Source organism: Engystomops pustulosus, chromosome 11, assembly GCF_040894005.1.
Source record: "Engystomops pustulosus chromosome 11, aEngPut4.maternal, whole genome shotgun sequence".
In the NCBI taxonomy this organism is placed as follows: domain Eukaryota; kingdom Metazoa; phylum Chordata; class Amphibia; order Anura; family Leptodactylidae; genus Engystomops; species Engystomops pustulosus.
In genome coordinates this window covers 84,806,963-84,833,622 of record NC_092421.1, presented here as the reverse complement: position 1 = coordinate 84,833,622, position 26,660 = coordinate 84,806,963, and the positions used below count along the sequence as shown (strand labels likewise).

The window sequence follows — 26,660 nt, the reverse complement described above, 5'->3', positions numbered from 1 at the left end:
AATGTTAACAGCAACTTAATTTGTCAAACCTCTCCGGTTGCATTTCATTTGGAAACACAATGTAAACGCTACGTGGTGTGAACGCTGGATAAACTCTTGTGAGGCCGGGGGCAGAAACGGGGTAAAAAACCCCAAAGGTGTAAGATAACGGGGCAAGTTTATAGCAAATGCTGTTTACACCCACAAATGGGTAAAATCCGAAAGAGCTGGGGTTCAAGTGGGGATAACAAACCAAGAGACAATGTGAACGAGGGCAAAACGCAATGAATCCGGGTGCGATGTGTGGGAATCCTGGAGATGCGGAGAAAATTTGTAAAAACGTCACTGAAACATTGAAAGAGGGAAAAACTACAAAAACGCCCCCGGAAAACGGAGAAAACGCGCAAAACGCCAAGCGTTGTACTTACAGGCCGCTACTCACTGTCAGGCCTCCTCTCCCGCACGGCGCCTGTGAGCCCGTCCATATGTACATAAAATAGGGGGGTCCACATCATACAACATAACATTTCCCGTTATACCCGATAGCACAGGCAGCTGTATAGACCCGGAGAACCCCCTCTCCTCACATCAGCCTTCTGTGCGCTCACACACCACAAGCGGCCCCTCACTGCATCAGATAAGATGACGCGAGACGCCGTGCACCCCCCTCCCCTTGTACATGGTACAGTCCGGAGCGGATCCTGTTTACTTCCGCTGTGAGGCGCACGCCGGACCTGATCCAGCAGCAGCAATGGCGTCCAGCGCGAAGAGGAGAGCCCCGGCCGAGCACAGGCGGCAGGACGACGACGAGGAGGACGACATGGAGGAAGAGATGGAAGGGGACGACGACGAGGAAGACTCTGACGACATCGAGGACGACGAATCCGAGGAGGACGAGGAAGTGAATGAGGTGAGGGGGGCGCGCGGGGGGTCACGTGGCGGCGGTAGTACTACAACCCCCAGCAGTGTATGCGGGGGAATCTATCCAGACCAAGGAGCAGACTGCGGCTGCTGAAGGCAACCAATCAGATCTCTCCTAGCATGGTTGAGAGGCAGGATTTAGAATGAAAGCAGTGAGCTGATTGGCTGCTGTGATTAGACTATGATCTGTATGATGTGGTGATTATGAGCGCCTTCTGCCACCACTAGGGAGCGCTAAACTGCTCTACTACCTTAAATAACACCTATATAATGTGTGTGATGTACCTCCAAAAGTAGTGTTTCTGGATGAATTAGTGTATACAGAACCGTCCCCTGAGTTGTTGTTTACGGTGTTTTCCCCTGAATTAACTTTAATAAAAAGTCCTCAGTATTTAATTTGCACATAGACAGAACAACCCCCCCCATAATGATTTACTTAAGGACACCTGACTTACAGATGACTCCTAATTAAAGACGGACCCCTCTGCCCCCTGTGACCTCTCTGGATGTTACTATAGTCCCAGGCTGCAATGATCAGCTGTAAGGTGTCTGTAATGAAGCTTTACTGATAATCCTTGGTCCCATTACAGCAAAAAATGTTTAAACTCCAATTGTCACTGGGGCAAAAAAATTTATAAAATAAAATATTATAAAATATACAGTTTCGACTTACACACAAATTCGACTTAAGAACAAACCTCCGGACCCCATCTTGTACGTTGACTGCCTGTACTATAAACAAAGTCCCCCCATTAAGAATTTACATATTAAATTAGCCGCTTTCCTTCCCCTGGTGTCCTCCGTTCCCCTCGGCATCGCACTTATTCAGATAACGCTTAGGCCGCGTTCGCATGTGGCATTAACGCATCTTTCTTGAATACGACATACAACAGCTGCAGAGGAGATTTGCCTGAACATGTCTGTTAACATTGTGTTAACGGTTGCGTTTTGTAAATGCAAGTGTTTACGGCGACGTCATTGGGCAAATCTCTCTGTTGCTGTGTTGCATTTCAAAACTCAATTTAAAGGACTGGTTAGCACAACAAAATATAATGTCAGAGAGCCTTGTGCAACATGAATAAGCAGGAGAAAAAGGCAAAAGCGATGCACAAAAACGGCCAATACATAGATACTCAAAATGTACACCAAAAAAATTTTATTAAAGTCAAAGAACAAACAAAAATGCCAGACAAAGACATCTAAAACCATATAAAACAATAATGTACATAGAATAACCAAAGTGTAGATCCCGGTCTGGGTCATCCACCGCTGACCTCTTATCCAGACAACAAGTACTGGCTAAACACCTCTACCCATGAGGAAATAGGATCCAGATATGGCATGTATCGCATATGATGCTCTAGCAACACATTACAGATGATGGGCGATATCCTAGCCCCAAGAACATGCAGCAGGGATGACCAATAAACCTATAAAGTGCAAGTGCTACAAAAGAAATAACTGTCAATGCCCCCTTGTTTGTGTAAGAATAATTATCTTAATATAAAGTTCTGATCTACAATCCTGTGAGGTCAAAGTTGAGGTCTTGCGGCATGTCATGGATTGTAGAGAAAAATCCTGTAAAGTAGGAAGAGCAATGGGAATGGGGTGGGATGCGAGGTGAACGGCTCCCCACGCGTATCGTCGCCCCAAGGACGTCCTCCTCAGGGGTAAGTTTCAAAACTCATGCGCAACACCACATGTGAACGCGGCCTCATAGAAGGGACGTGGCCTCCTCATCAGACTTTAACGGGGGGACCCCCAATCTGTATATAGATACACAAAGATGGAACCTCCAGAGTACGGAGCTGGGTATCAGCTGATATGTGGGGGGGGGGGGGGGGGTGCTAGATATTAGTGACCTAACCTTCAAGGAATCAGTATTTTTAGCTTATAAACCCACATAGTGTTACATAGCAGCAGTAAAATATCTATAACTGACTTCTTTATCCTTTCCCAGGAGGTGAACGTGGACTTTGAAGCTCATACTATGTCTGACAGCGACCACGACGGCATCAAAAAGCTCCTGAAGCAGGTAAGAGCTTTCATCTACTATGAATAACCATCCTGATAAACCAGGGACATTACTCCTAGATCCAGGCACCGGGACTGTGGGATCTTCTTATATGTGTTATCCATGGCCTCCTGCCTTCTAAAATCAACTTTTAAAATTATGCTGATGAGCTAATAGGGCTGTGGGGGTGTTACCAGAGACCCTCCCAGCTGCAATTTCACAGGTTGTTACAGCTTACTCTTCCCTCTGCTGCCTTAGCACTTCCCTTTCCCCCTGCCTGATGTAATCTCTTTACAGTGGGAGGGGGAAGTGCTCTTCTGGCTCATTAGCATAATTATAAAGGTTGGTTTTAGAAGGAAGGGGGATAACATGGATAACAAATCTAAGACGATACCACCGCCTGGATCTATGAGTAACGTCCCTGGTTTATCAGGATGGATTTTGATCAGAGGTTTCCTTTAACGTGACCTTTCATTAAATGTTATTTATATTTGTGATCTCTATCTATATGCACAGAGAATGGAACAGGAAGCGGACAGCGCTGTTCTCTGTGTAGTGGTCTGACCAGGTTACTGCAGATCAGTTTGCATTCATTTGAATAGAAACTGCAGTGACTTTATTCAGCCACTAGACAGGGAATGGCGCTGTCTGCTTCTGGTTCTATTTCTTTTGTATCTTCTAGGGTGCATTATTCTGCCTCTTAAATTCACCTCCATCCACACTTTTTATGTATATTGCTGCGTTTTCTCTTCCTCGCCCGATCTGTTTCTTGCTCTTTGTTCGGCTTGTGCACAAATCTTTCACTTCAGCTGTTATGTTCTCTGATTCTGCAGATTGACACATTTTTTTTAAAGCACTAAATATTACAGAGGTCCATTTCGTTCCGGTCCCTTAACCTAAAGCGTCGCCTTATTTTGGGCTTCTCTTGTGCTCAGACTTCATTGTTGTGAGATTGGGGGGAAGGTCTGAAATGCAACACTTCCGCCCATCAGATGTTGGGACTCCGCTTCTGTCCAGTGCAATGGCCTCTCATTCATTGTCAAACAAAGACCGGATAGTGTCACTGACATAATTGTACAAAAACCATGAAATAAATTTTATTGATATCCAAAACCGAACACAGACATGAGCATAAAATCAATTAAAATTGTACCAATGTACATACAATTACATACCTTGTTATTTGCACTATGGTTGGTGCAGAAACATAACACCTCCTGAATGGGTTAAATATACCCAGACCACCCCAAAGAGATAAACAGGTAGAAAGTGCATCTGTATCTGTCAAGCTGCCATAGAAGTGACAACCATACAAGTTGATGCCTATAAAGTACACCAAAATTAAAAAATCAAAATCAAGGGGGAATAAGATAAGAGGCAAAACCCTAGTATACATTACGTTACGTCTCCAGCTGGAGACTTCCTCAGGGGTGATTGGTTACATATCCATCGTGGATCACGGTATAAGTGACATGGACTGAACTGCAGTACCATGCACAGCCACTATGCGGTCTATGAGCACTGCAGGCTCCTCAGTCACTTTGCACAAAGATGATTTCTAAACTTCCTGCTCCTGAGCAATCAAAGAAAGGACGTGGGTTGTTTAGAGCTGCAAGGACAGACTTATCAAAGGATCGCGCTGTAAGAATGTCCTACCCCCAACAAATAACAAAGGGGAGATCTAATAAGTCTAAACGCTCTCAGGGTGGGTTCACACTTTGGGGATTAGCTGTATAATGTGCAGCCGAATACAATCCAGTGCAAGCAACTCTACAAGATCACATTCCCTGCGCTGCAGACCGTTTCTAAATCCACATTGTGACAATTATTTTGTGGATTACTTGCGGAAATCTTGGGATTTGAGAAACTCTGAACCCCTGAATCCACAAGTCGTTACGGAGGTTTCTCTGGATTGACTGATCATGTGAGAGGGAAAAATGAAGAGCCACCACCTAAATATTTAGAATCTTCATACGTTGGAAGCAGCACAATGGGAGTGGATGATGAGTGTACAGTATATCAGGAGATGGACGTGGAGGTCTCATAACTCATCGTGCAGGTAATTATTTTACTATTTGTAATTGCTGTAATTTTTTTGGACACACTTTTTAGCAAGAGAAAATTTGGTAAGGCGGATCCGGCACCGCCAGACCCTCCTGACCTCTGTCCTGGTTGATCGGGTGAAGCACTGACAAAGCATTTCACCAAATCTGTGAGAGAGTGGAGCCTTCTGCACCTCTCCCTCTCCTTGTAGTGTTACTACAGGACCCAGAGTGATGTCAGAAGCATGTGACCGATCACATGCTTCCTGCTTCACTACAAGGTCCTTAATCCCTTTTCATGCCTCCAGGGATTGCGCCAGAGAAGAAGTTGAGGCTGGGACTGGGTATGAGCTGAGCTGTGAGTATGGTGGTAGCAGTGCTGAGTGTGTTGTGTGTGTATGTGACCCACATAGCATTTTCATTTGGTGTCTCATAGTGTGAAAAATAGGATATATAATCTATTATTTTTGGTGTTCAAAAATTATATTTGGTAGTTTTGTATTGTGATTTTTTTTTTTTAATTAATTTTTTTTTTCAGGTGGTAACTCAGTCTTTGCGGAATAGCGGTGAGAAAGAGTGTGTTGTTGCACCCCAATAAGGATGGGCTTTCCCGCTGCTAAGAGTTGGTCTTTAATGAGTAAGAGGAGATTTGTGTAGTTTACATTTTGGAATAACAATGGCTCACTGTCGCTTGTCTGTTTTCGGCAATGAAGTCTCTTGTGTATAAATAATTTTGTCTACGCCCCTGTAGGACAGCTAGGTATAGGTGTGTGCTTTGGTCGGCTTCCCGTGGCACAGAGGAGCGCTGGTACGTGGCAGCTCACATGCTGGCGCTGTGTTATCAATGTTCCACCACCGCTGGGGTTCACTGAAAATTTGGGATGCGCCAGAGGAGCAGTGACTCGCCTCAGTCAAGAACGAGCCTGGCTATCGTCACAGGTCACATATATGGGGGCATTAGGGTCGCCCTCTGATCCCCCTTCCAGAAGAGACTCGGATCCTCAGAAAGCTGAACATGGAGCCAGAGGTTCTGGTAAAATCAATGATGAAAACCTGGATCGTTTGGGTTGTGCTCTAGAAGCCTCCTGTCACAGCCGACTAAGAAATTATCCTCCAGCCACTGACATAGGAGCCCCTGTTGTTTCCCACCAAGAGGTGACCACCAATTTCGGGCTCCATGTGACCTTCACCTCCCTTTCACTAGGCAACAACTCTCCTAACGGAAATAGAGGGTTGGGGAGAGTCGTCAGTGGCCGCTGGTGAGGTACAAGGGGCCACTACTTATTCCTCTGTGCCGTCTGTTCGGGATCCAATGAAGACTCCTCTGGGGTAAGTACGTTTTTGCTTTGATGGGAGGAAGGGATATAGAAAGGGATTTTTATTTTTTTTTGTGCTGGTAAAAGTGATTGTTAAAAACAAAGTCAATAAAAAAGAAATTGTGGATTAAATTTGTTTTTCAGATTTTCACTCTTGTGTTGTGTATTGTTTTTTGTCCGCTTTAATGTGAGGCTTAAAGGGATTGTCCATGTGGAATGCACGTGGTCTGGTTTTACCGTCGGTTCAAACACTTTACCTAATGCAACTTTACTACTTCACAGAAGTCTATGGAGATGAGAGAGGGGGGAGGGGGGTTAGTTATGGAATAGATTCTTCTATACTTTGTTTGTGGGGAACATCTCTAATGGGCAGATTCGGTGTCTCCTGTATTGAGCCACGACAACTTCTGCTCCGATCACCCAGTGATGTGGAAAATATTCGGTTTGCCCGGCCAAAAGTCTCAAATTTAGCCTGGATGTTTATATGGTGCTTGCATTTTATTGGGATGCGTTATAATTGGGGATGTTAATAGGCGGTGATGTAACTTTTGGGGCTGTAGAGGGAAGGGGGAGGGGTGTTGCCTATATCAAACATACCATTCATTAACTGGTTAGCGACAGAGGACGAAATAGCTCGTCCTAGCTAGCAGACCTTTGCTGCATTAGGTTGATCTAGTTCTTCCTTCGGATCAGGCTGGTGCGGTCAGTGGTGCTGGTGTGCCAGCGCAATCTGCAGCAGTAGACGGGCAGACATACAGCCTGGGACCCGCTGCGTCCGCCCAGCAGGGAGATCTCTCCTTGCTAGACAATTTAACCCCTTAAGTGCCGCGATTAAGCACGATCGCAGCAGGAGAGAGACAGAGGGATGACGGTTTCCTGTCACTAACTCAACTCAGCGATCGCACAGTGCCAGGGGGGTTGCCATGGCAGCCAGAGGTCTGACGAAGACCTCTTGTCTGCCATGTACGGTGGAATAATGGGTAAACTGATGGATACAATGCATTGCAGTACAGAAGTCTCACAATGTATTGTATTGGGGATCAAGGTAAGTCCCCCTAGTGGGACAGTGTAAAAAAAAAAAAAAGTTTGGTACCGTCGTGTCCATAGCGACCTTGGCCAAGCAAATAAAACATTATTTTAAAAAAAAAAAAAAAAATTAAAAGAAAATTAAAAATTGGAGTTTTAGCGCTTCCTACCTCCTAAAAAAAAAAAAAAAAAAAAAATTGATCAAAAGGTCAGATATTCCCTATACAGGCAGTCCCCGGGTTACATACAAGATAGGGTCTGGAGGTTTGTTCTTAAGTTGAATTTGTATGTAAGTCGGAACTGTATATTTTATCATTGTAATCCCAGCCAGAACTTTTTTGTGACAATTGGATTTTAAAAATGTTGGGTTGTCATAAGAACCAGGAATAGCAATAAATCTTCATTACAGACGCCTGTGATAACTGTTACAGCTGATTATTGTAGCCTAGGACTAAAGTACAAGAAATTACCATATCCAGAGGTCCGTGTGTAACTAGGGGTCGTATGTAAGTCGAGTGTTCTTAAGTAGGGGACCGCCTGTATTACCAATCACACGTTTCTTTACGGGAATACACTTTACGCCCGAATAATCCTTACAAAGGAGTTTTTATCTGCTAAAGTAGAAAAACATTAGAAAATCTGTACATGTTTTGTGTCTCCATAATAAAACAGACCTATAGGATAATGTTATCGTCTCTATTATACTGTAGGGTGGGCAGCAGACGGCAACAAACTGTTTGATTCTGTTCCACTGCAGGAAATGGTTAATACATTTTGAATCCTGATCCTATTTTTACCCTAACGGTTAACCCGTTGGAAAATGCAAATCTTACTGCAAAAAACAAGCCCTCATATGCCCATGTGAGATGTATAATCAAAAAAAGTTAGACCTTTTTATGTTTTGCCTGCTACAATTTAAAAAATGTGTCCTGAAGGTGTTAAATAAAAAAATAAAATGTAACAATCAAAAAAAAAAAACCTGGAAAAAAACACAAACTTTTACTTATCCTGTGTCAAATCTGTAGCCAAACCCATATTTATCGCGTACGTTGGTTTAGGTTTTGTGCTGCAGAGGACCTAGAGCCAGATGTGTGCGTATTACTGTGCAAACCCCCTTAAGCAAGGGTTAATGTTTAGTCCCCGGCGCTGGGGCCACTTCATGTCACTTTGTATAGTTTGGACACCATACTGATTGTTAGGGCAATCCTGCAAACTGGGACACAAAATATTGGGTTTCATCAAAGCCTCTTCCAGGGTAGTGCATTCTAGAGAACTGGTGCAGCACAAAACAATTCACAGAATGGGGTCATTTCATCTCCATAAATCGTATGTAAATTTTGCAGAACTTTTGCCAATGTTTTTAGGGTTTTAAATGAACTTTTTTTTCGATTCTGAAACCAAAAAATGTCGTCCACGCTAACCCCAAGTACAACCACATGTAGTCATGCGACTTCCCATGATGGAGGAGGCGGTTTTCCATGTTTGGATCTGCGCTGGAAGCTTTCTGTACACGTCACCTGTGTGACTACATGTGGTAAGTACCTGCGATGTCTAAACCCCTGTTCACACACGAGTTGATTGTGAATAGTTTTGTATTGTCCTTTTGTTCTATTAATGAATATTTTTGTTGTTTTTTTTTTTCTCTTACGCAGGTGGAAGCCCATCCTGTACTATGGGATACGTCAGACAGCGGGTACAATGACCGCCAGCTCAAGGATGAAGCCTGGAATACAGTCTGCCGAAGTCTGCGCCCAAACTGGGACGGTCTCCCGGAGAAGCAGCAGGAGATTATTGGTAAGGGCCCCCCCCCCCCCTCCCCCCTCCCAAGGTTTTACCCCACAAAACTACTAGTCTCCTCAGGTAGGGGATGAAATGTCCTTTCCAGAATGCCCTCTTTTATTTGGTCGAGATTTCAAAGTCTGGTAAATATGACTCGTCTTGCCTCATTTTTACATGAGATGAGTCAAGTTTCGTGGTTGCAGGAGCAGTGTCACTCTATCTTTGGTTCCATAGCACTTACAAACGAGCTCCTTGTGTCATATTAAAAATAAGAATCACATCTTTGGGTTTGTGGTTCTGTGAGCTACAGGACTGGACATGAAGGCAGTTAAAAAGTGGATCTTAATCTGCAGCTCTCCTTTCCAACTGTGTCTTTAGCTGCTGGGATCGCAGAACTACAAGCCTGATGTGATCTGGAGGATGAGATTGTTTAATATGAAACAAAAAGCCAGTTTCTAGGCACGGGAGAAGAGAAAATAGGGTGTCGCTACCTCTGCAGCCACTAAACTTGACTCTGCTAAAAATGAGGCGAGAAGAGTCATATTTGCCTGACTTTGGATACAAATTTTAATTTTTTTTGTAGGTAAATGGGGGAGATTTCACATATAGCAGGGAATTTATAGAGAACATTTCACACTTTTCCTTAGGGGGCTGGTAGTTTATGGAGTAAAACCTGGTGACAGATTCTGGTTTAAGCGTTTAGCAAGATTTTTTTTTTTTTTTTTGATACTGATGATTTTGGGTCATGACTGTCAGATGGGTGGTGGAATGACACCTGGATCTAACCTCAAACTGTTCTGCTGCCTCTGGACCAGAACCTATTAAAGGGATTGATCCAGAAGAGAGAGGCTCCACCTCCGCGTAGTGGTGGTGCAGGGGTACTGCGGCTCTGTGCCCTGAGTGGTAGCAGAGCTGCAGTGCTACAGGTCTGCCACTATACAATGGGCAAAGTCTCCTCGCAGTTATCAGCTCCATCCTCTGTAGTGGTCTTGTTGTGGCTCCATGTATCAGGAACCCACAGATCCTTATAAGAAGTCCTCAGTATCACAACTACACGGGGGCCAAATACCATAACATAAATGACTATATAACAGATGTGTATATTTATATATTATTATTACTTTCTATTGTTTGCAGAGAGTGACATGAAGAACAAATGGCGCCTCGTGCTGAACAAGTTCATACAAGAACTGGCTGTGGAGCAGCAGAGCAGCGCGTTCTCTCTGTCCAAGCGCAAGCCGTACGTCTACAGGAAGGAGATGATGTTCCTGACAACCAGCGGGGAGATCCTGCAGTAAGTGTCACCTAGAGGGGTTGTCCAGGATTACATAAAAACATGGAGAGGAAAGCGGCCACGTCTTAATAATACCCGGCTCCCCTATGTCCGTGCGCCTGGAAACCTTGGAAGAGGATCCATAAGAGGGTCACAGGGTGCGGCCACCACTCTGCTGCCGACTCATCAGTGCACCTTTGGATCTTCCACCATGAGACAACCCCTTCAATTGTACACCTTGCCTAATACTGAATAAATCCCTACTAGTTTTGGCTCCTTTTCATTTTAGGGCTAACCTTGACGCCGAGCCCGAGCTGCTCCAGGCAGTAGAGAAAAAGAAAGCGAAAGGACCTGCCAAAAAGTCTTCGGCACCAGCAGCAAAGGGATCGAAACGGAAAGGAAAGAAGAATTCCGTGGTGATCTTACCTCCGCCACCCCCCAAGATGAGGAAGAGGCGGGTGGTCCGCAGCAGGGCCTATATCTCGGAGCAGGTGGATGCAGGGATCCTCACCCTCCTGCAGACTAAAGCCGCTGAGGATAGCCTCCACAACTTTGGCCGCGTCGTGGCAACTCAAGTGCGTCGCCTGCCACTTAACCGGCGCGCAGACTTTATGGCGTTTGCTCTCAACTCTGTGGAGTTTTTTCTGCCGCCCTACACCCCCCCGGCGGTGGACGCCTTGGTGTCTAGCCTCAGGGTGGTGTGCACTGAACGAGCCGGCAGCTCCCATTCCGATCGGTCCTAAAACATCCCCGTTACTGCTCCATCCCTGGTTTTATCTCATCACTACTTTGCATTCAGGTTCATGTAAAGGGGTTTGGTATAAATTTATAATTACAAGGGTTCTTCCCCCACTGGCTGAGAGAGGCGGGTCGCCCCCTGCCCCCCGGCCAGTGACTGGCTGAGAGAGGCGTGTCACCCCGGACCAGTGACTGGCTGAGAGAGGCGGGTCGCCCCCTGCCCCCCGACCAGTGACTGGCTGAGAGAGGCGGGTCGCCCCCTGCCCCCCGACCAGTGACTGGCTGAGAGAGGCGGGTCGCCCCCTGCCCCCCGACCAGTGACTGGCTGAGAGAGGCGGGTCGCCCCCTGCCCCCCGACCAGTGACTGGCTGAGAGAGGCGGGTCGCCCCCTGCCCCCCGACCAGTGACTGGCTGAGAGAGGCGGGTCGCCCCCTGCCCCCCGACCAGTGACTGGCTGAGAGAGGCGGGTCGCCCCCTGCCCCCCGACCAGTGACTGGCTGAGAGAGGCGGGTCGCCCCCTGCCCCCCGACCAGTGACTGGCTGAGAGAGGCGGGTCGCCCCCTGCCCCCCGACCAGTGACTGGCTGAGAGAGGCGGGTCGCCCCCTGCCCCCCGACCAGTGACTGGCTGAGAGAGGCGGGTCGCCCCCTGCCCCCCGACCAGTGACTGGCTGAGAGAGGCGGGTCGCCCCCTGCCCCCCGACCAGTGACTGGCTGAGAGAGGCGGGTCGCCCCCTGCCCCCCGACCAGTGACTGGCTGAGAGAGGCGGGTCACCCCCTGCCCCGGACCAGTGACTGGCTGAGAGAGGCGGGTGGCCCCCTGCCCCGGACCAGTGACTGGCTGAGAGAGGCGGGTCACCCCTGACCCGGACCAGTGACTGGCTGAGAGAGGCGGGTCACCCCTGACCCGGACCAGTGACTGGCTGAGAGAGGCGGGTCACCCCTGACCCGGACCAGTGACTGGCTGAGAGAGGCGGGTCACCCCTGACCCGGACCAGTGACTGGCTGAGAGAGGCGGGTCACCCCTGACCCGGACCAGTGACTGGCTGAGAGAGGCGGGTCACCCCTGACCCGGACCAGTGACTGGCTGAGAGAGGCGGGTCACCCCTGACCCGGACCAGTGACTGGCTGAGAGAGGCGGGTCACCCCTGCCCTCCGACCAGTGACTGGCTGAGAGAGGCGGGTCACCCCTGACCCGGACCAGTGACTGGCTGAGAGAGGCGGGTCACCCCTGACCCGGACCAGTGACTGGCTGAGAGAGGCGGGTCACCCCTGACCCGGACCAGTGACTGGCTGAGAGAGGCGGGTCACCCCTGACCCGGACCAGTGACTGGCTGAGAGAGGCGGGTCACCCCTGACCCGGACCAGTGACTGGCTGAGAGAGGCGGGTCACCCCTGACCCGGACCAGTGACTGGCTGAGAGAGGCGGGTCACCCCTGACCCGGACCAGTGACTGGCTGAGAGAGGCGGGTCACCCCTGACCCGGACCAGTGACTGGCTGAGAGAGGCGGGTCACCCCTGCCCTCCGACCAGTGACTGGCTGAGAGAGGCGGGTCACCCCTGACCCGGACCAGTGACTGGCTGAGAGAGGCGGGTCACCCCTGACCCGGACCAGTGACTGGCTGAGAGAGGCGGGTCACCCCTGCCCTCCGACCAGTGACTGGCTGAGAGAGGCGGGTCACCCCGGACCAGTGAGTGGCTGAGAGAGGCGGGTTGGCCCCGCCCCCTTAGAAAGCTCTTTTTGAATAGTTATTATCAACTAGACAACCCCTTGAAGGAATTTCCACTAAATTGTAAATTGATAAATCATTTTGCTTTATCACAGTTTTCTTTAACAAATCTGCCATGTGTGAACATTCCCGAAATCTGCCACTCCCTCCCGGGCCCTGTTCTGTTATAGACGTCTCTTATTTTAATTTTAGGTTTAGATGACACAAATCCCTACGCAGGTAGATGTGGATGTGAGCGATGGATTGGGGTTATGTAGTGTCTACCTTTACCTTTGGTTTTGGTTGGGGGAGGGGGGGAGGGGAGTATTTTGTAAAAATATATTTTATTTATAACGTTGTTCCTGTTTTTTATTTTTAAATAAATCTTTAAAATATCTGTCTGATTATTATTCTCTAATATATTTATAATTCTTTCTAGCATTTTGTACCATATTAAAAGGGATTGTCCACTCACAGCAAATAATTGATATGGTTTGTGTATTGAAAATTTATACAGTTTTGCAATTTACTTTCAGTATCAATTCGGCCTGGTTTTCTAGATCCTCTGCTTGCTGTCATTCTATAGGAAGCTTCATTGGTTACTTCCTGTGGATAAACATTGGTCCCTGGTCATGTGATGTCACACAGGTGCACGGCTCGTACAGAGTAATCCGAGCCGTGCACCTGTGTGACATCACATGACCAGGGATATATAACGAGCCGTGCACCTGTGTGACATCACATGACCAGGGATATAATGAGCCGTGCACCTGTGTGACATCACATGACCAGGGATATAACGAGCCGTGCACCTGTGTGACATCACATGACCAGGGATATAACGAGCTGTGCACCTGTGTGACATCACATGACCAGGGATATAACGAGTCGTGCACCTGTGTGACATCACATGACCAGGGATATAATGAGCCGTGCACCTGTGTGACATCACATGACCAGGGATATAACGAGCCGTGCACCTGTGTGACATCGCATGACCAGGGATATAACGAGCTGTGCACCTGTGTGACATCGCATGACCAGGGATATAACGAGCTGTGCACCTGTGTGACATCGCATGACCAGGGATATAACGAGCCGTGCACCTGTGTGACATCACATGACCAGGGATATAACTAGCCGTGCACCTATGTGACATCGCATGACCAGGGATATAACGAGCAGTGCACCTGTGTGACATCGCATGACCAGGGATATAACGAGCTGTGCATCTGTGTGACATCACATGACCAGGGATAGGCCAATCACTGTTGCCGCTATGTGGACACACTTGTCCAATTATTCAAACTTTTCAAAAAAAGAATTACAGAGGATCAACACAGAACGGAAGTAAAAATGTCTAGAAGCAGAGAAGTTTAGTAGAACATTTAATCTTCCCCTTGAATAACCTGTCGCATTCTCTCCGATCCTTCCCGTAGCTGTTCCTCAAGGCCCATGTCAATAACACGGAGCTGGCGGATCTCCTGATTCAGCAGAATCACATTGGAAGCGTCATAAAGGTAACAAGTGTTTTTTTTTATTTTTTTGTTTTTTTACATTTTATTCTATTTTAACTTCAGTGCACCTCTAAGCCAAAGTGATAGTTGATTATATTTGATACTTCTGTCCAACATTCACATCTTCTGTATACATGACGCGGTATATGCTGCGCGTATCTATAGATACTGTATGTACCGACAGACACGTTCATCCTTCTACACAGCAAACAACGTTTTTCCATGCCGCTCCCTCCTCTTGAGCATTGGATACACTCAGCAGAGGCCATAATAGCCGATGGGGGACAGATGCGAAGTGTTGCATCCATCCCCAGCCTCCGATGATCATACGCTCTCTGATGTCACTGTCCATGTGAGGGGATACCCCCGTAGCAGCAGCCAATCACTGACTGATGATCACTCTTTACTGCTTTAGTGTGAAGGGAGCAGGATGTTGTATATGGATATACAGTGGGATACATTGTAACCCTCCATTATAAAGACTTTGAGGATCCGTCTGACGTGTCCTTACAATGGAGGGTAAAATAAAAGGTAAGAGCCTAACGGCTCGGTCTCCTCCCCTGAGAACATTGGGCCTGGGACCATCCTCCGGTCCTGGAACCAAGATCCCTACAATGCAGGAGGTCGGCCCCTTAATGGGAATAACCCCCAAAGTATTTACAGAATAGATGATGATGATGATGATCCATTCCAACCAATCATCCTACAGAGCTGCTCTAGAAGAAAACAAAATTCCCCCCAAAACATGAGATTCCACCTTTCTAACTCTTACCCCGACAGAATAGCGCCCAGGTCTGTCCTGATCTTGTGTCTCTGCTCTTACTGTAAAGAATCCCGTCTATTACATTGGCGATGCGTCTTTCCTGTAAGTGTAGGGGACGTCTCGTTGTCTTGGTTACGGGCCCAGATATGAAAAGATCATTCTAAGGATGTTCACGGTCTGTCTTGAGTTTGGACATTGTATCAACCAACACAACCTCCAGGCAGTGACGTCCATAGTGTCTCTGCTCTTACTGTCTATTACAATGAAATCCTCCTTCCTCTTGGTGTGGGGGACGTCCGGATGTTGGGGTTACAGGTCTGGCTGTGACCCCTGTGCTGCCCTCTCATGTATTTACCAGCTAGTTGTATTTCCTGTCCTTGCACTCTAATCCACCCACAACATTCACTACTTATATACATGAACCGGGATAAATGAGTTGTTTTATTTTTTTAGCAAGCAGAAGGTGCGGAGGTGGATGATGATGACGATGAAGAGGACGACCACGTTTTTGGCTTTATTAGTCTTTTGAACTTAACTGAGAGGAAGGTGAGTATCTACTACGTGGCTTGTGTGTGGTGTTGCTGTAGCTGTGAGATCTACAGGTGAGGGTGGTGGTGGGTATGAAGATTATGAACTAATCCTATGATTAGTTTGTAAAGCATCTGTGACCTGAAAGGAGTGTAGTGAGATAAGAAACCAGGATCTTTTACATCACAGCGCCACTCCTGTGCATGGCCGTGTCTGGTATTGCAGCTCCATTTAAAAATCATCATCTTATTGCAGGGCACCCCGTGCGCAGAGCAGATCAAAGAACTGATCTTGAGCCATTGTGAGAAGACGTGTGACCAGAGCGTGGTGGAGCAGTTGGATAAGATACTGAATGACACCAGTAAGGCGGTCGGCCTCCTCCTGAGCGAGCGATTCATTAACGTCCCCGCACAGATCGCTCTGCCCATGTACCAGCAGCTGCAGTAAGTCGCGTTTCTCTTCTCTCAACTCTTACTTTTTGGTTGGATCCGTTTTTTTCCCCTCATTAGGTTCAAATCGCAGCCACAACGATAATAATATAATAATTCTGTATTTCTATAGCGCACACAGATACCGCAGCGCTGCACACATCAGTCCCTGTCCCCTTGGGGCTCACAATCTAATCGCCTACCTGTGTGTTTTGGATGCAGCCGGGACAAGCAGCGACGGGTTCCGGGTTATACGAGGAAATTACTTTATTTACTTTCCGTACAACATTGAATGTTTTGTAACTTTAAAAAGATGTAGCAGATGTCACGTTATATTATAGAATTTTATTTTTATGCATTCATTTATTAAGTTTTTTGACATATGTGTGACAATCCGGCACACTCTAGATTACGCGGCGCAATTTGGTAATCTGACGGTTATCGGGCACAGATGTGCGGGGGTCATTCACTTCGCTACAGGAACAAACGGAGTCAGAATTTCACTCGCTTCCACACCATGTAAGAGGAGTTTGGGTCCGTGGCCCTTTAAGACGGCAGGGAAATGGATATCGGACATCGCTCTCTGTGCAATTATCTAATCAGGAGCGATGGAGACCTCCGTTTTTAAGAGGATATCAATCTCGCTAATTGCAGCCCAGCAGCAGTGGGGTCACCCCGGGGTGGCAGGAGATCACTATGTGTGTTTTGTGGATTAACGAAATTTGCTTTTTTTTTTTTTTTTTCCCCTAAATGACCTGCATGGATGTAGGAATATTTTTTTGTCTATGCTTCCTGCATACTGATTATACATGCAACTCAATGATAATGCAGTACACAGTGAGCTCCACCTAGTGGTGGCAGACAATCTGATCCAATGACCGCTGCAGCGCGCAAACCTGCTGGGAGTTGTAGTTGTTTATCCTGCGCTGGATATACTGGGGGTTTGTAGATGCATTGATACTGCTGGGGGATACTAGACAGATGGGAAAGCTGATGGGAGTTGTAGTTTCCCAGCAGTTGGGGCGCCTGGTGGCTCGGGAGTCCTATAATCCAATCGTGGGGAATATCTGCATTGGGTTTGTGTGGATTCCCAGGGTTCTCCCGTTTCCTCCTACACTGTATCTGAGAGCCGTGTAACTCAGCTTGGTGAGGATGAGATTGGAGGGAATAGATTGTGACCTCCCAGGGCCACGGACTGATATGAAGTTAATGCGGAATAGACACTTGCTGATCCCGGTGTTTGTGCAGCGGAGGCTCGAGTGTTTGCTGAGCTGATTGCACAGAAGTCCATTTGCTTTCCTGGGAGCAGTCGCCTCCCTCCTAATGGACTGGGCCCAGTGACAGGCGTCGGGTGACGTTTATGGGGAAGGTGCAGGGTGTCGGTCGCCCTGTATCATCATCATCACGGTGAAATATTTCTGCTCTTCTGCCGCGGTCACGGAGTCGCGCGTCCTAATTGTTCCCACTTGACCTCCCGAAACAGGAAGGAGCTGGCCGAGGCGCAGCGAACCAACAAGCCCTGCGGGAAATGTTATTACTATCTCGTTATAAGCAAAACCTTCACAGAGGCCGCCAAGAAATCCAAAGCTGGAACGCAAGGGAACGACCAGATGATGTTCGCAAACGCGGAAGAGGAATTTTTCTATGAGGTAAATGACATTGTCCCTTCATGTGCACGAATACATAGGATGTTCTGCTCCTGGGAAAGATGGGTGGTCACCAGTATCACAGTCATCTTATCACTAAGAGTTGCGACTTGTTGCTGTCTCAGGCCCCTGGGCCGATTACACGCAGGACAGTTTTGCCATTCTGGGATCTGGAAAAGTTTGGTGGAAGCGGAGATCGCATTTGTCTCCTTTGTACCTTGTTAATAAGGGAGAAGTTCCTGATTGCTTTCTGGACTCTTTTATACGGAGCAGCAGCTCCTCTTCCCTTCCATCACCCCTAATATTACATGCGCATGGGGGGGGGGCAGCGTTCTGTAGTGTATGGAGCCGAAATATGGATCAATACACTTCGTGTTTGTACACATTCAGCACATTCCAGAGAATAAAATGTTATTGTTTGTGTAATGAAAAGTTATAACATTTTTCCACTATACTCTGTATCCGGTTTTCTAGATCTCTGCTTGCTGTCATTCTATAGGGAGTTTCATTGTTACTTCCTGTATAGAACAGGTCCCTGGTCATGTAATATCACACAGGAGCACGGCTCTGATTACTCTGTGATATAATGAGCCATGCACCTGTGTAACATCACATGACCAGGAATATAACGAGCCGTGCACTTGTGTAACATCACATGACCAGGGATATAACGAGCCGTGCACCTGTGTGACATCACATGACCGGGGATATAACGAGCCGTGCACATGTGTGACATCACATGACCGGGGATATAACGAGCCGTGCGCCTGTGTGACATCACATGACCAGGGTTATAACGTGCCGTGCACCTGTGTGACATCACATGACCGGGGATATAACGAGCCGTGCGCCTGTGTGACATCACATGACCAGGGATATAACGAGCCGTGCACCTGTGTGACATCACATGACCAGGGATATATAACGAGCCGTGCGCCTGTGTGACATCACATGACCGGGGATATAACGAGCCGTGCGCCTGTGTGACATCACATGACCAGGGATATAACGAGCCGTGCGCCTGTGTGACATCACATGACCAGGGATATATAACGAGCCGTGCGCCTGTGTGACATCACATGACCGGGGATATAACGAGCCGTGCGCCTGTGTGACATCACATGACCGGGGATATAACGAGCCGTGCACCTGTGTGACATCACATGACCAGGGATATAACGAGCCGTGCACCTGTGTGACATCACATGACCAGGGATATAACGAGCCGTGCACCTGTGTGACATCACATGACCAGGGATATAACGAGCCGTGCACCTGTGTGACATCACATGACCAGGAACCGGCGTTAACAATAAAGCTTCCTGTTGCGTGACAGCAAGTAGAGATCTAGAAAACCATTAAAAAATGTATTAAAATTATATTGGGAAATTGTAGAACTTCTCGTTATACAAACAATATTGATTTGCTGAATTGGTCTTAAAGTGGACAATCCCTTTAAATCTGGTACTCCAGTAGCAGCTGCTTTTTCCTTAAATCCCACCTAATTAATCTGTTCTCCTGCAGCTCCTCCCATGTACCACAGGAGACCCTCGTACGTCTATCAAACACTCAATTACCTTTAATTAAAACTGTATATATTAACGACCTGCATCATTGAGCCGCTATGTCCGTGGTGCCGGCGGTCACTGAATGCAGCGCCTCTACAGGGGACAAGTAGTATTGCACATACAGGAAACAAATGAATGGAAAGGGTGGTACCCCCCCCCCCCCTTCCCCCTCGTACGTCTATCAAACACTCAATTACCTTTAATTAAAACTGTATATATTAACGACCTGCATCATTGAGCCGCTATGTCCCCAGAAAAATATGTATATTATTTGAATCCAAAAACAGCGCCACAGATGTGCACAGGTTGTGTGTGGTATTACAGCTCAGACCGGTTCACTTCAGCCGCTACTAGACCAGTCCTCCAGTCACAGCTAATACATTGAATAATACAGGGCGCAGGACCTGGGGGGAGGAGCAGGACTCCTTCTCATTGGATTCCCTGAGTCCTGCTCCTCCCTCCAGGTCTGCACAAGGTATAATCCAATGAATCGGCTGTGACTGGAGTTTTCCTTTAAGGTAACTGAGAATAACTTTTTGACACGTGAAAGCTCTCACCGTTTCTCCCTTTTTACAGAAAGCAATCCTGAAATTCAACTACTCGGTGCAGGAGGAGAGTGACACGCAGTTGGGCGGCCGCTGGTCCTTTGACGACGTGCCCATGAAGCCCCTGAGGACGGTGATGCTGGTCCCGGCGGGCTCCATGCCCTCCATCATGGAACAGTTCAAGGAACACCTGTCAGTGTAAACAATATCGCCTGCATATACCATAACACACGGAGGTCACTGCTCCCCCCACATCATAGAAACAAAATTTATATTTTATTACTATTTCACCGAGACAAAAAATATACAAAAAGTGACGTTCTGCAGCCGTGCGACGATCTGCCATCAGGTCCACAGTCCATTAAACTCGTCAGTGTCTTTACATCTCATATTGCACCTGTGTGACGCCTCCTTTCCGCGGCGTTGGGGGTCATTGTACGCTACATCTCTGCTCTTGCTCTTCATCCTCAGTCTCTACATCGTCCTCACAGTCGTCGTCCTGGGGGGCAGGGGGAGCCGAGGCGTCCAGTGCTTTCTGTAGTAGCTCTTTGCTCTCACTAGGGGGCAGGTTGCTGAAGTAATATTGGGGCACCAACTGCATGAACCTACACAAAAGACAAAATCTTATTAACCCTTGCTGAGGTCAGGGCTTTCATCCTCACATCAATGAGGGGGGCGGAGAGAGATGTCAATTGCTGCTATATAAATGCAGACCGTGAAAGGCTGCAATATACAGGGGCTACACCATGAGAATATAATGCTAGTGTTACAGCCTGCAGGGGGCGCTCTACTATTAATGTCTGCAGAGACAGAACTTGGGGCACTGATTGAACAGGAAGCTTCTCTGACCATCGCTCTATTGGCTGCTGCCACTCCAGGAGAGGTACTTACAGGTCCGGGGAGATCTCGGAGGCGATCCGGATACAGCTCCTCTCCACCACACTGAATTCATGGAACAGGACCCATTCCGGGAGGTTCTGGTTGAGGCAGTACCCAGAATGTGGATGCAGCTGTCCCACCTGTTTGTGTGTCAGCATAATGTAATTCCCTAAGCCGTCCACGTCTCGCGCAATCTAGGGAAAAAACATATTATACAAGTGAAATGCAAAGTAAATGTAGGTTATAGTGGCTGTCGGATCATCTGGAGCACAATACACTAGATGAAGCCATTTTGGGCAATTCTCCCTAATTTACCTTTTGAAATTTTTTTTTTCAGTCTCAGAAAATGCCTTTACATGCAGATAGCTCCCCCTAGTGGTGGCTGGGGATAACCACAATCTTACATTAGCATGTACTGAACTGTATGCACTGAGCTCCTAAGCGCCCACTAGTGGTGGCTAAAAAGCATCCAACTCCCATCACAGCCCAAACGCTGAGCAACCGGACCTGAACTTAGCATGTCAGGTCCATTCAGTTCCGGTTGTCAGCGTTGGGGCTGGACCTTCCAGCCAGTACATGCTATCAGCAGGACGCGTCACACTCGCTAGGCCTTGGGGTGGTGACCATAGTTTTCTTACTTGCATGAAATATCCGGACAGCAGAGATTTCTTTATGTTCATGATGTTTTCATCAGAACCAAACGCCGGGTCAGACACTGGGAGCTCGATCCTCTTCATTGTGTCCAGAAGCTCTGCCCGTATGACGCGCGCCATCTCCAGCGCCGTGTGGTTCAGCCCGTGGTCCTGGCACCATCTCTCAATGTCATCTGCTCAAGACAAAGGCAAATGAGCAACGGACTCGAACCTACATCTCCAGACATAGGAAACCTTAAAGGGATAGTCCAGGATCGAGGTACCGATGACCAGCTGCACTCACACTCACTGGCGTTGCTGATCTTCATCGTCTCGTACTCTCTGTAGATGTTGATGAGGGTGAAGTGATCGCCCGCCGGGTGCAGAAACTTTCTCCTGTCGCCTGGTTTGGTGACGTCTCCTTCCTGTGCAGAATCCAGGAAACAGTTTGGAGCTAACAAAGTAGAAGAAGAAAAAAATGTTGAATAATTTTTGTGAACAGACAAATAAGTCTTAAAGGGCTGGAGAAATAAACCAATTCTCTCCCCTTTTACTATGTTCTAGTGGCTCAGGACAATCCCTTTAAGGAATGAACTGCCTAAGATTTAGTCCGTGATGGATATTGTCCCTGGAGAGAGAAATCCATGTATCACAGTCCTGTGTATGATTACACATATTTCAGGGCCGGCAGAGACAGTGTAACAGCCTGTGAAGTTGCAATACAGAGGGGCGCTTCACTAATAAGTATAATTCTAAAAGTTGATTTTTTAGAAGGAAGGAGGCCATGGACAACTTTTATAATCATGTCAACTAGCGAGGAGACCTCTGGGGGGCGTTACCAGAGCCCCTCTGTGTTGCAACTTCACAACAGTGAAGACCAAGTGTCTAAATTGCTGCATCCGTCATTATCTGTCCATTGTTTTGCATTTAGCGGTAAATCGACTTTCATTTGCATAACAATCACAAAGCGCGGGCTCATCCCTGGCAGACGCGGGCAGCAGACCATTGTTGTACGCGCACAATACCTGTCACCATGGCAGCCAGCGTCAGCATTTCATCCACACAATCAAACTCGCAGGCGGCTAAGATGGATTTTGACAGCTGCGGATCCAGCGGAAACTCGGACATGATGATTCCAAATTCAGAGAGATTCCCATCGTTGTCCAGAGCCGCCAGGTAATCCAGGTCCTCGAGGGCTTGCATCAGGCTTTCCGGGTCTGGGGGTAGAAAGAGGCAACAGCTGAGGGCGGCATCCTGCAACTTTTACCATTCTGAGTAGTCTATATAATCAAATATTATGATTAGTGGAGCTCCTGCCTTACCGACTAGTTATGGGTTTGGCACAACCCCTTTAAGAAGGCAAACAGAGACTTCTCTGTGCACCCATAGAACTGGTCCTGGTCTGCGCTGCAGAACCTTCTAGCAGCCAATGGTCAGGAAAGTGTTAACATAAGAAGAGGTGAAGTGAAGGTCATGTGGAGACCCCGCGCTCCATCATGTCCAATCCGTTTCCCTGCGGGTCACTGAGCCTGAACAAGGTAACAAGTCGCCCGGCTTTTGTTCATTTCAATTACAACCCGAAATTAACCGCGTTACGATTGTACGGAGAGGACATTGAGCGTTTTTCGCTGTAACCCCAATTAATCTTCAGAGAGATTGGATTTATTTGTAACGTGCAGAAGCCATGACGGTGACCCCACTGGTGCCAATGTTATCCTACCCAGTCAGTTCCATAATCTTGTCTCTAGGGGGCAGTAAAAAGCATTCAACAAAGTCACCGCATTCCTACTGGGTACAGAAATCTCTGCTCTTATCCTCCAGATACATTCGGCAGGTGATACAAAGTCCACCAGCCACTAGGGGGACCCCCAGCATTCATAAGGTAAAAATATATATCTCGGGATTCAAGAATACCCCTTTAAAGGGATTGTCCCACAAAGACAGATTCTTAAATATACTCAGGATAACAAAATATCACATTCTCTAATTCACTGTTAACAAAAAATCCAGCATTTCACAGATTCCAACCTGTCCCTATCAGTCCTGGTGTTTACATTTTGGTTGTCCCTGGATACAACTGTAAATCTTCTGACTATGGCAGGTTCTTCTCGTGAATAGCTTCTCCTGTCTGCGCACTGCCTCCTGCCCCTCCTGTGACAACCTGCAGCAGACATCCACCGCCAACACACTAATAAACTTTTTATTAGTTTTGTAATGTCTGTAGACAACTAAAGCAAAAAGAATTGGAGATCAATAACGTTTTATCCATCGATCTTGTACTCCAAACTCCATCACCACCAAAATGGCCACGACTCTGCTTATTTCCGGGACACTCTAGCCGTGTGCAGGTAAATGCGGACGCTCCTTCCAAGTCTTATTCCTCTGATCTATAGCAGTGGAGCTTCTTCACTACTGAGCATGTACATAAAGTGCAGCCATATTCATCCCAACTAAAAGCCTAGAAGAGGATGCACAACGCGCGCCCCGGCCCACATGTCCCGCACTCTGCTGAGAGTCCAATGAGCTCTACCTTAAAAGGGAAACTGTCACCCGGGACCTCATTTTCACTAAAGACAGGTTGTAGAAGACCGTGACACATGTAGTAAAAATCTGTCTTTCTGCCTTTTATAATTATTTGCATTACAATATCATTTTGTGTTATAACTTACCTTGCTCCCTGACAGAATCCTCTGTGTAGTCCGAGGGGTTGGGCTTTGGTTTGGATGCATTTCAAAAAACAACAAAAAGTACAGACTTGTCTGTACTGCAGGCTGCCTCCATCTTTGTGCTCCTGTACAGCTCCTCCCTCCCCCACTTATGTCAGCGCACCAGACTGTGACCTCTGCGTAGGAGCAGGAGGGGGGGGGGGGGTTGTAAGGGAGCACATAGGTGGGGACTGAGAGCTGAGGAGTCTGCAGCACAAACAAGTCACGTGTTGTTTTTTGAATCCAAACCAAAGCCCAACCCCTGGGACTACACAGAGGATGTCCGGATGCAAGGTAAGTCATAACACACACTTATATTGTAATGCAAATGCTTCTAAAAGGCAGATGTGCACTGCAGCTGTAATGGGCTTCTGTAAGCAGCCTTTAGTGAATATGAGGTCCCTGCTGACAGGAGAGGAGGCCAGGAGCTGGAGAGGAGGCCAGGAGTGGTAAGTATTTGTCAGCTGTACTGTACTGCTCCAAGTCCACAAACTTTCCAACCGCTGTTCTACTTCTGGTCCTGATGCTGGAGAACATGGGCCTTTATTTAGGATTCGGTCTGATCCCTTTAAGAGCTCGAAGCCTGGGATTGGCGACAACTATGGGGAACCTGCCTGGACTTTCTCCCTCTTTGCTTTGTAGGTGGAATTTCCACTAATGAATATTTTTGCCTGGGGAGCGGAGGAGGTTTATTCACAGCGCGCCGCAGCGTCCGGGGAATTCGTTAACCTCTCCAGTGCCAAGCTGTCAGTCCAGCATGTCTTATACCGCTAGTCACACATACATCCCTGCATACATCACATAAGTACAGTGTCAGGAACTACTTGTAGGACCGACCCCCATTATTAGACCATTGTCCCTCTTTGAAGGGATTCTGAGTTATTAGGAAGGTGTCACTGTATTTATTAGGACTTAATAGGACCATGGTAATAGTTATTTTGGCCTGTGGGGGGAGTTCCAGGGACTTGAAACACTTTATTCTAGGTTTTATGTGGTCTCTTCCAGTTATTGTATCATGTGTCCTGCTGCTGCACTACAGAGATCCAGCCCCCTCAGTCACCAACAGCTGCCAAATGATGCACAACCATACAAACCTGTACATACTGTGACTGAGGGGGCTGGATCTCTGTAGTACACCAGCAGAAATCTAGCCCCCCACCAGGCAACAATGTCCTGCTCTCAGCAGTAGGAGACCAGAGTCGGAGAGTCATTACAAAGCTGCTGGGGCTTCTGCTTTCTTTCCCCACCAATTTTTTACTTTTTGTAAAATTCATTTAACGATTTCATCTAGTTAAAGCGTAACTCCAAAATCAGAATAATTTTTGTTACGTGTGACTGTCATACATAATTTCACCTTTTAAAACAAACAGAAAGATGCTCATATTGTGCTGCTCACCCTTTTCTTTCTCAATTTATAGCATTTTCTGTTCTGAAGCTCCTTGTCAGAAATCTCTCAGTAACAGCAAAGTGGGCGGAGATCAACCGCGTCATGTATTTGTCCTGAAGTGGAGTCAAACTGAGGTTGCCCTCACTTACCATGACTTGTGTTTTCACATTAAGTAATTTCAGTGAGACACTATGTACTATGTAGAGCAGGAGGAGCTGAGCAGATTGTACATAATGTCCTATCTGCAGGCAGCATGTTATAGAGCAGGAGGAGCTGAGCACATTGTACATAGTGTTCTATCTGCAGGCAGCATGTTATAGAGCAGGAGGAGCTGAGCAGATTGTACATAATGTCCTATCTGCAGGCAGCATGTTATAGAGCAGAAGGAGCTGAGCAGATTGTACATAGTGTCCTATCTGCAGGTAGCATGTTAAAAAGCAGAGGGAGCTGAGCACATTGTACATAGTGTCCTATCGGCAGGCAGCATGTTATAGAGCAGGAGGGGCTGAGCAGATTGTACATAGTGTCCTATCGGCAGGCAGCATGTTATACAGCAGCAGGAGCTGAGCAGATTGTACATAGTGTCCTATCTGCAGGCTGCATGTTATAGAGCAGGAGGAGCTGAGCAGATTGTACACAGTGTCCTATCTGCAGGCAGCATGTTATAGAGCAGGAGGAGCTGAGCAGATGGTACATAGTGTCCTATCTGCAGGAAACATGTTATACAGCAGGAGGAGCTGAGCAGATTGTACATAGTGTCCTATCTGCAGGCAGCATGTTATAGAGCAGGAGGAGCTGAGCAGATGGTACATAGTGTCCTATGTGCAGGCAGCATGTTATAGAGCAGGAGGAGCTGAGCAGATTGTACATAGTGTCCTATCTGCAGGCAGCATGTTATAGAGCAGGAGGAGCTGAGCAGATGGTACATAGTGTCCTATGTGCAGGCAGCATGTTATAGAGCAGGAGGAGCTGAGCAGATGGTACATAGTGTCCTATGTGCAGGCAGCATGTTATAGAGCAGGAGGAGCTGAGCAGATTGTACATAGTGTCCTATCTGCAGGCAGCATGTTATAGAGCAGGAGGAGCTGAGCAGATTGTACATAGTGTCCTATCTGCAGGCAGCAGGTTATGGAGCAGAAGATGAGTAGAAACTTAAATAATCAATATAACATATTTTCTACATATTCCAGGGCTTAGGTGTCCAGTGGGCGGTCCTACTTTAAGATTGCTTACAATGGTGGGTTGTCAGAGTCATACATGTCCGCTG

The 26,660-nt window shown here is 47.3% G+C and overlaps 3 protein-coding genes across 13 annotated transcripts in view; 1 reads left to right on the top strand and 2 right to left on the bottom strand.

The window, feature by feature from the left end:
• Positions 1–641, bottom strand: part of UROS (uroporphyrinogen III synthase) — a 33,853-nt gene extending 33,212 nt beyond the window's left edge. The window contains exon 1 of one of the 4 annotated variants that reach the window (XM_072130834.1): positions 519–641. Coding sequence is in view for 2 of the 4 variants with exons in the window: in XM_072130830.1 (XP_071986931.1) it covers positions 408–472 (65 nt within the window). In the remaining 2 variants the exon portion in view is untranslated. Of the gene's footprint in view, positions 1–407 lie in introns of all 4 variants that reach the window. The other 3 variants (XM_072130832.1, XM_072130833.1, XM_072130830.1) reach the window with 3 other exon arrangements.
• Positions 635–20,179, top strand: BCCIP (BRCA2 and CDKN1A interacting protein). Of its 3 annotated transcripts, XM_072130827.1 has the most exons (7): positions 635–889; positions 2,861–2,935; positions 14,235–14,315; positions 15,529–15,621; positions 15,859–16,046; positions 17,515–17,680; positions 19,822–20,179. In XM_072130827.1, the coding sequence occupies exons 1-7, from the start codon at positions 659–661 to the stop codon at positions 19,990–19,992; spliced, it is 1,005 nt and encodes a 334-aa protein (XP_071986928.1). In that variant the 5' UTR covers positions 635–658; the 3' UTR covers positions 19,993–20,179. The 3 variants fall into 3 exon arrangements, 2 of the variants coding, with proteins under 2 accessions (XP_071986928.1, XP_071986927.1); XR_011850778.1 differs by lacking the exons at positions 14,235–14,315; positions 15,529–15,621; positions 15,859–16,046; positions 17,515–17,680; positions 19,822–20,179 and adding exons at positions 8,951–9,092; positions 10,215–10,371; positions 10,640–11,852; positions 12,760–13,130 and having other exon boundaries at positions 659–889; XM_072130826.1 differs by lacking the exons at positions 14,235–14,315; positions 15,529–15,621; positions 15,859–16,046; positions 17,515–17,680; positions 19,822–20,179 and adding exons at positions 8,951–9,092; positions 10,215–10,371; positions 10,640–13,132 and having other exon boundaries at positions 659–889.
• Positions 19,824–26,660, bottom strand: part of DHX32 (DEAH-box helicase 32 (putative)) — a 44,515-nt gene continuing 37,678 nt past the window's right edge. For 5 of the 6 annotated variants that reach the window (XM_072130821.1, XM_072130822.1, XM_072130820.1 and 2 more), the window contains 5 exons: positions 22,327–22,518; positions 21,606–21,755; positions 21,308–21,495; positions 20,682–20,863; positions 19,824–20,395 (listed from right to left, as the gene is read on the bottom strand). In XM_072130821.1, the coding sequence (XP_071986922.1) occupies positions 20,221–20,395; positions 20,682–20,863; positions 21,308–21,495; positions 21,606–21,755; positions 22,327–22,518 (887 nt within the window). In that variant the 3' untranslated portion in view covers positions 19,824–20,220. The remainder of the gene's footprint in view (positions 20,396–20,681; positions 20,864–21,307; positions 21,496–21,605; positions 21,756–22,326; positions 22,519–26,660) is intronic. The other variant, XM_072130824.1, reaches the window with a different exon arrangement.

Bases quoted from the DNA above. Each gene is read 5' to 3' on its own strand.
- BCCIP (XM_072130826.1), top strand. From the start codon at position 659: ATGGTACAGTCCGGAGCGGATCCTGTTTACTTCCGCTGTGAGGCGCAC. The intron at 9,093-10,214 runs GTAAGGGCCCCC...TATTGTTTGCAG, and splicing joins GAAGCAGCAGGAGATTATTG to AGAGTGACATGAAGAACAAA. The intron at 10,372-10,639 runs GTAAGTGTCACC...TTTTCATTTTAG, and splicing joins ACCAGCGGGGAGATCCTGCA to GGCTAACCTTGACGCCGAGC.